We start from the raw sequence: 8,979 nt of genomic DNA on the forward strand, positions 1-8,979 counted from the left end.
TCCAAAAATCAGTTGGATTCCTCTACACCAGCAAAGAGATTTCTGAAAAGTAAAGAAGGAAATCAATACCATTTACAATAGCTACCAAAAAAATAAAATACTTGGGAATAAATGCTACCAGGCACACAAAAGGCCTGTACAAAGAAAACTATAAAAGACTACTCCAAGAAACCATAAGCGATCTATATAAATGGAAGAACATCCCCTGCTCATGGATAGGAAGATTGAAAATTGTGAAAATGTCAATTCTACCCAAAGCAATCTATACACTCAATGCAATCCCAATCCAGATCCCATCAGCATTCTTTAAGGATATGCGCAAACCTATCACTAACTTTATATGGAAAGGAAAGAGACCTTGGCTAAGCAAAGCACTACTGAAGAACAACAAAGTAGGATGTCTCACACTCCTGGATCTCAAAACCTACACTACACAGCCACAATAGTCACAACAGCCTGGTATTGGTACAACAACAGACACACAGACCAGTGGAACAGAATTGAGAACCCAAAAAGAGATTCATCGACTTATGGTGGCTGATTTTTGACAAAAGGTTAAAATATATTAAATGGGGAAGAGATTGTCTGCTGAACAAATGATGTTGGCAAAACTGGGTATCTATTTGCAGAGAAGTGAAACAAGATCTCTACCTCACACCATACACAAAAACTAACTCCAGATGGATCAAAGACTTCAATGTGAAACCTAAAACTCTACAGTTCCTCAAGGAAACAATAGGAGAAAGTTTAGGGGCCCTAATTTATGGCATAAATAGACTGTCAAGCATAACCCAAAATGCTCAAACAGCAGAAGATAAACTAGATGCATATGACCTTCTGAAAATTAAATTTTCATGTGCTTCCAAAGACTTCTCCGAAAGAGTATAAAGGGAACCTAATGATTGGGAAAATATATCCCACAATGACGTATCTGACAAGGGACTTATCTCTAAAATTTATAGAAAACTCCAAAGTCTCAACAACAAAAAGACAAACAATCCAATTTAAAAATGGGCAGAAGACATGAATAGACACTTCACCAAAGAGGATATTCAAGCAGCCAACAAACACATGAAGAAACGCTCACAATCATTAGAGAGATTGTTGTGGCTGTTATGTGCTGTCGAGTTGGACCCAACTCATAGCGACTCCTCCTTGGGTTTCCGAGGCAGTATCACTATGGAAGTAGATTGCCCATCTTCCTTCCAAGGAACGGCTGGTGGGTTTGAACCGCCAGCCTTCTGGTTAGCAGTCAAGTGCCTTATGCTACCAGACCTCCCATTAGAGAGATTAGAAAGATGCAAATCAAAACAACGAGATACCATCTTGCCCCAGCACTAGCAGCAAAGTTCAACAAGACAGAAAATAACAAATGCTGGTGAGGATGTGGAGAGATTGGGACTCTCATACATTGCTGGTGGGAACTGTAAAATAATACAACCACTGTGGAAACCTTAAAAAGTTGCAATTAGAAATACTATTTGATCCAGCAAATCCCGTTACTAGGTATACATCCTAAGTGAGAGTGCGAGCCAGGGTAAGAACAGATATATTCTACACATGTTTATCACAGCACTATTTACAACAGCAAAAAGATGGAAACAACCTAGGTGCCCATCAACAAGAGATGGATAACCAAATTATGGTACATACAATCGCAAAATACCGCATAACATGGATGAACCTGGAGGACATTACGCTGAGTGAAAAAAGTCAGTGACAGAAGGACAAATACTGTATTAGTCCATTACTGTAAAAAGTCAAGGAAAGGTTTATATATGGAAGGAAATTGTCTTTGTTGATTATCAGGTGTAGGAGGGGAGGGGAGGGAACACTGCAAAAAGAGAAAAAAAAAAAAAAGCTTTTGAGTGGCCATCTAAGATGCAACTATTGGCCTCTCCACATCTAGAGCAAAGAAGGGTGAAGAAAATCAAAGATGCATGGAAACAGTAAGTCCAAGGGACTAGTAAACCATGGGAACCTCACACTACATGACCCTGAGGCCAGAAGAACTAGATGATTTCCAGGTACCACTGCCAACCACCCAGAAAGGGATCAAAATTAGAGATCCTGTATGGAACAAAACTCAAGATCATTAAAAAAAAGAAGAAGAAAAAAAAAAAAACAAGCTTACTTGTCTGATAGAGTGTAACCCCTGAGACTATGGCCCCTTGTCACCCTTCAGGCCTCGAACTGAACACACTCCCCTGACTTCCAGCCTAGCAACAGACAAGCCTACAAGCTGAACATTTATTTATACCAGCAGGTATACTCCTTAGAACAATAAAGCATGGGTGATCAGAAGGGCAGTATTTACACAGGGAGATAGATCAGACAGCAGAAATGCGTAGGAAAGAAGGACCCAGGGAAAAGGTAACCACAGGGAGGAAGTGGGAAGAGAGCTATTATATTATGAGGATTGTAATCAATGTCATGAAACAAAACATGTATGAACTGTTGAATGAAAAATGAATTATCTCTGCAAACTTCCACTCAAATCACAATTTAAAAATTTTTAAAAAATAAAACTTAAAAAAAAAAGAATGTCTGCCTGAAGCATTATGCTCCTTTAAGATCTATCTATAGGGGAACTAACAGATCTGTCCTGGAGGAAGTGCAGCCAGAATGCTCCTTGGAAGCAAGAATGGCCAGACTTCGTCTCACCTATTTTGGTCATGTTGTAAGAAGGGACCATTCCCTGGAGAAGGATGTCATGCTTGGTGGGGTGGAGGGTCGACGAAAGAGGGGGAGGCCTTCAAGGAGATGGATTGATACAGTGGCTGCGATGATGGGCTCAAGTATAGCAGGGATTGTGGGGCTGGCGCGGGATCGGGCAGTGTTTCGTTCTGCTGTGCATGGGGTTGCTATGAGTCGGAAACGACTCGATGGCACTTAACAACAACATAGGGGATCATATTTACAACATCAATTCAAACCAATAAACAAGAACTTTAGGGGACAGTGAGTTTATGTAAATGAAAGAGAACTCAGAAAAGTAGGTGAGAAAAGTTGCCCAACTCGGAGAATGTAATCAATATCACTGATTGTACATGTAGAAACTTAAGTTGGTTATGTTTTTGCTGGGTATATTCTCAACAAAAACAACAAAAAACAGAATACCTCCTTCTCCATTTCTGAAGTTGGTAGAAAAGTTAATTTCCCTTAAAGCAAGCGAGATTATCTAAAAATTATCTGGTTTCTCCATACTTCCAACTTCCAAAAGACAAATGAACAGATGCCTAAAAAACCTTTTTCTTTCCTTTTAAATATATTTTAAAAGAACATTTGAACAACTTTGTAAAAGATATACTTCTACTATTACCTGAAGAGTTCTGTCACATCCACCCATATGTACTTTATTCACAAAAATATTGGGGACAGTTCTCTGATTAGTAATCTCTGACAGAACTTCTTGAACAGTGGCCCCATCATCTGAAGAATAAAAAATTAAATACATAAAAATATGGAAAGGGTTCCAAACTTTTATCAGTTGAACTAGTGTCACAATGCCCAAAAGCTCATGTACAGACCCATAAATGGTCGTTGTACTATATAACCATATGAATTGATGAGTCAGGGTAGGGAAACCACCTATACTTTCGGAGGAAACCCTAGTTAAAGAACAAAGCCAATCTACTGATTCTTTAAAAATAAACACTTCTAAGTTAGATTTTGATAAATAATTCAATGACTATCCTATGACAAATACCTATGACTCTCTTAATAAAACAAGTATCAAGATAAAATCTGCTAAAACAGTAATCACTCAGAAAATACTTTGAAAATATTTGAAAAGCTTAAAAAATCCTTATGATCAAAGTCGAAAGTTTATCTTCCATTCCTAATATAAAACTAGACCAGTAGTATTTAAGACTATCCCATATGGTATACCCTTTAGAAAAGTCTCAAAAGATTCAAGAACTTTTCACTCAGTGAAGTGACTTGGCTAAGTGCTCACTTCAGCAGCACATATAAAGTGAGACTTGGCTAAAACAGTCAGTGGAATTCCCTGAAGGCAAAGACCAAGTTTGTTTTGTTCCATAGCTTCAAACTGGTTCAAACCAGTTCATTTACGGCTGACAAAGTAAAACCTAAAACAGACTCGAATTTTAAAACTTGGGTGATGTGGAACGCTAAATGGAACAAGAAAAACTAGAGGCTGAAGTCCTAGAATGGAAGACTCAGAAGAGGTATAGTAAGCCCTGAAGGAGCCTGATGTGTGAGACTGGATTATTGCCAGGACTGAATTGACCTCCATTCAAAGCAGTGTGGTTAGCCACCATCTTTGAGCCAGGCCTGTTTTTGACTCAGCCACTAAAGATATTTGGTTGCCAAGTACACACTGCCCTTGTTTTCTAAGACAGAGAGTATGTTTCTAGCAGGGCTTTGATCTGTACTTTTTCCCATTCTAGTTTATCCACATTTAAAAATTCGGGTCTGGTCTGGTGTCATTTTGTCAGCCATGACTGAACCAGGCTGAAATGGTTCAAAGCCTGTTCTGTTTACCACTATCATCCCCTGCCCTTTCAGAACACCTGCCTGTGTTAAGTGTTCAATTGATACTGGACAGGTGGAGGGAGGCAAGGTTGGAAGGAGGGAAGAACAACAAGAATTCAAAAGGATAAAGCTAAAAAAATATTGTATTTTCCCTCATAGTAATACAACCTGGAAACAGGAGTACATTCTTTTCATTTATTACAGCTTACTCTATTTTATAAAGTTTATAGATACATCTGAAATGTCTAAAGTACTTCCAGGTAGCAGTTTATGTGTCTTCCTCCCACTCCTTCCCCTCAATTCAAGACAAATTAAAAACTAATCTAAATCAAATTTTATCACTTATGGGCTCACTGTTATCCATAGTTGAATGCAGACCAAAACAGCTTCCCTAACTCAAAAACAAAAGTAAATTAAATAGAAAGATGAAATCTTGTTGACACTTATTATAAATCAAAGCTATGTACTATCCATTATACTTACCAATTTGATCAAGTTCCAAGATATTATATCCAACTCCCAAAGAAGAAAAGAGTTCTTTAACCTGTAACAAAAATTTCTGTAAGTTTCACTCTCACAATAGATGCAACAGAGTTATGAAACACAGGCATAGCAATACGGGATGTCCAAAATAAATTCTGTTCAGGAATTTGAGTTCTAACCTATCCTGTTTTTCATTTCTCATATACAATAATCTCAGCTAATCCCTTCCTTTACCAGGTGGATCCATGACTCCAAGTCTACAACTTTTCCTAAATTTCTTTTCTGAACTCAAAACAAGATATAATTCTCCACCTTGACACCCCACAGGCTCCTCACACCCAACATGCCCAAAATACAATTTATCTTCTCCCACATACCTTTTCCTCTGTGTTTCCTTTCAATATTCATTAAGTCATTCAGCAAATATTTACCCATCAAATACCTGTATGTGTCAACCACTGTTCTAAATGCTTAAGATGTAACAATGAACCGTGAACAAGACACAATCCCTGCCCTCTAGTAGGGAAGATAGACAAGCAAACAGACAATTTTACTATACTACCATTCATCAGTTGCTTAAACAAGAAACCCTAAAGCCTTTCTATTCAAAAAGTAGGCAGAGGAACAGTAGCATGAATATCACCTGGGAGCTGGCTGGAAATGTAAAACCAGGCCCTGAATCACAGTCAACATTTTAACAACTTTCAGAAGCACTCACTAGGAAATATTTTAATGCCACCATCTCAAGCAACATCTTCCCATCCTCACACTGACTTCCCATCCATCCAATTAATTACTAAGCTTTAAAAATTCTCTATTTTGAACAGGTTGCTTTTTCTATAAATTGCAGCCAAAGTGGTCTTTTGTTTTTAAAATTTAAAAAAAAAAAAAAAAATTGTCATTTGGGTGAAAGTTTACGGAGCAAATTCATTTTCCACCCAACAGTTCATACACATTTTGTTCATGACACTGACTGTAATCCCCATAATGTAACAGTTCTCTTCCCAAAATGGTCTTTTACATCCTGTTTTTTACCATATTACTTAAAACTCTTCAATGCTCAGTCCTCAAGATAAAGCTTAGAGGTCTCATTTCTAGAATACAGTGTGAAGAGCTCAATGGATCTACTCCCCAGAGAAATACTCTTAACTAGTGAAACTTATTTTAAAAGCAACAATTTAAATTCTCTGGAAATTATCCTAAAAGGATACAGCAAATAAGAAATGTTTATTCAACAAAATCTATTCCAAAAAATCTAGTACATCTCAGTAAAACCAGCAAGTCCGTGGCACTTAAGCCACAACTCACTCCATCCCTCCCTCATCCCTAGATGCTGTTGCTATTTTTTTGTTTCATAAAATCTAATTCAACTCATCATGACCCCAAGAGAGCATGACAAAGGTTCACTTCAAGTGGATGTGGCCATGGGGAAAAAAAAAAAAAAAAAGAAACGCAGTTCCCTATCCCCTCAGCTCCCAGTTAACGGATACAGTATCCCACCAAAAGGGCAGGATGCCAGCATTTCACAATTTCACCACAGCTCCAAGACAGAAGCTAAATTCCTCTGCATGGCCAACAGATTGGGGATCTCTTCTTCCACCCACTGTCTTGGTCCCGCGGCCCCATGCTCAGGCGAGTTTTACAAAGTTCTTTTGGCTCTGCCAATAAATGCCTTGGCCTGAAGGCCTTGAGCTCTAGCAAACAGCTCCACCACTCCTCCAAAAAGACTCCTTCCCAAAGGCACTCAGTTTTCTCATTCCATGGGTCTGGAAGCCCACCATGCCATCTCCTGCCAGTCTCCTGTTCCTGCTACCTCTGCTGCTACTGTTTCACTGCCACCGCTTCTTGTCATCTCTCCAGTGTTACAAATTTCTGTCCCCTGGATCAAGAAGGCTCAGCATAGGGATCTTTGGTCCAAAGGATGCACTCTACTCCTGGCACTTCTTTCTTCATGGTAGTGAAATCCAGCCCCCTTCCTGCCTCTGGAATGGCTCATTTTAAGCCTAACATGATAGCAAAACTGATTAATCCTCACATTAAGGTTCCATATATTTAATTTACACAGTCCCACCCTCCCAAGTGTGCCATGAACCTTATTTGTGTTATTAGCAAGTTATCCAATCCCCTTGGTAGGCCACAAGCACCTCACATTTGCACAGTCCCACCCAGTCATTTGGTGAGAGTTATAAAGACTATGGCTAGAAGGGCCATATTAAGTAATCCACTGCACCACAACAGTCTACAAAGAAAGTGTTCTACATCCTACTTTGGTGAATAGTGACTGGAGTCTTAAGAGCTTGTAAGCAGTCACCTAAGGTACAACTATTAGTCTCTCCCCCCTCCAGAGCAAGGAACAGTGAAGAAAATCAAAGACACAGGGAAATAATTAATTCAAAGGACTAATGGACTACACAAACCTCAGTATTCACCACCCTGAGACTAGAAACAGATGGTGCCCTGCTACTACTACCAATCACTATGAAAGTGATCACATAGAAGGTCCTGGATAGAGTGGGAGAAAACTGTTGAACAAAACTGAAAATCATAAAAAAGATCAGGGTCACTGGTCAGATAGAGACCAGTGGAACACCTAAGACTATAGTCCTTAGTCATTCTTCAAGCTTGGACCTGAATTCACCTGAGGCTCAACTTTCGGTCCAACAAACAGATCTATAACACCATGGAGGTATGCACTCCTTAGAACAATCAACCATACATGATCAAAAGGGCAGCATTTGCCCATAGACAAAGTTCAAAAGGCAAGAAGGGACAAGAAAGGAGGAGGAATGGAAATGAAAAACACAGGGAAGAAATGAGATGAGTGATGTTACATTGTGGGTGTTGTAATCAATGCCATGAAATAAAATGTGTATGAAATGTTGGATGGAAAACAATAAAAGGTTAAAAAATAAATAAATAGCAGCAGCAGTATCAAGGAAGGTACTATGACAATGTTTCATCTAATAGGAAATATCAAAGACAAACCAGCCCAAGGAAAAGGTTACAATACATACAAGGGAACCCAATTAACAGCTGACTTCAAATCAGAAACAATGAAGGCCAAAGGCAGTGGAATGACATACAAAATGTGCTGGAAAAAAAAGTATAACCAAGAATCTTGTATGTAGCAAAACTATCTTTCAAAAATGAAAGTGAGGAAAACAGTTTTACAGTACCTCAAAAAGTTTAACATGTAATATATTTGACAATAGAAGCTCTAGTAGCATAGTGCCTAACGTACTTGACTGCTAACCAGAAGGTTGGCTGTTCAAACCCACCGGCCACTTCTCAGAAGGAAGGTTGGTCAATCTACTTCTGTAGAGATACTGCCTCAGAAACCCAAGCAGGGGTCGACTATGAATTGGGTCGACTCGATGGCACATAACAACAACAACATATTTGACAATAACCACAAAAGGAGGTGGGCAAGACTAAAGCTGTATTAAAGTAAGAAATGATACCAAAAGGTAACTTAAATCCACAGAAACAAATAAACATAACCATAAATCGTCAGTAAGATGAGTAATCTAACAAACTACACAAATATAAACAACTCTTATCTTCTCTTTTATGTTTTTCAAAGACATGAAATGATATAACAATTATTCTAGTAATATATGAAGGAAGATGAGGCAATCTACTTCCGTAGTGATACTGCCTCAGAAACCCAAGGAGGGATCGCTATGAGTTGGGGCCGACTCGACGGCACATAACAACAACAACATAGTAATATATTGTTGGGTTTGTAACATACAGATGAAATATAGGTAACAGTACAAAAAGGAGGAAGAAATAAAGGTAGAGAGGAATAATATTACTATACTTCACTGGAATTAACTTAGTATAAATCTGAAGAACATCTTAGTAAGTTATTAAGATGTGTACGTTAAGTCCTAGAAAAAATCTTTTAGAAAATTATATATATATATACACACACACACACACACACACATATATGTGTGTATATACATATACATATATATATATATATATATATAC

At 38.4% G+C, this 8,979-nt stretch overlaps 1 protein-coding gene across 1 annotated transcript in view; it reads right to left on the reverse strand.

Moving 5' to 3' along the window:
* Positions 1-8,979, reverse strand: part of TXNRD3 (thioredoxin reductase 3) — a 148,704-nt gene that overhangs the window by 137,532 nt on the left and 2,193 nt on the right. The window contains exons 2-3 of the mRNA XM_007950619.2: positions 4,981-5,041; positions 3,323-3,432 (exon numbers count right to left, since the gene is read on the reverse strand). Coding sequence (XP_007948810.2) covers positions 3,323-3,432; positions 4,981-5,041 — 171 coding nt within the window. The remainder of the gene's footprint in view (positions 1-3,322; positions 3,433-4,980; positions 5,042-8,979) is intronic.

The sequence above is a fragment of the Orycteropus afer genome, unplaced genomic scaffold (genome assembly GCF_000298275.1).
Source record: "Orycteropus afer afer isolate SDZICR_OR568_19922 unplaced genomic scaffold, OryAfe1.0 scaffold00282, whole genome shotgun sequence".
Lineage (NCBI taxonomy): Eukaryota > Metazoa > Chordata > Mammalia > Tubulidentata > Orycteropodidae > Orycteropus > Orycteropus afer.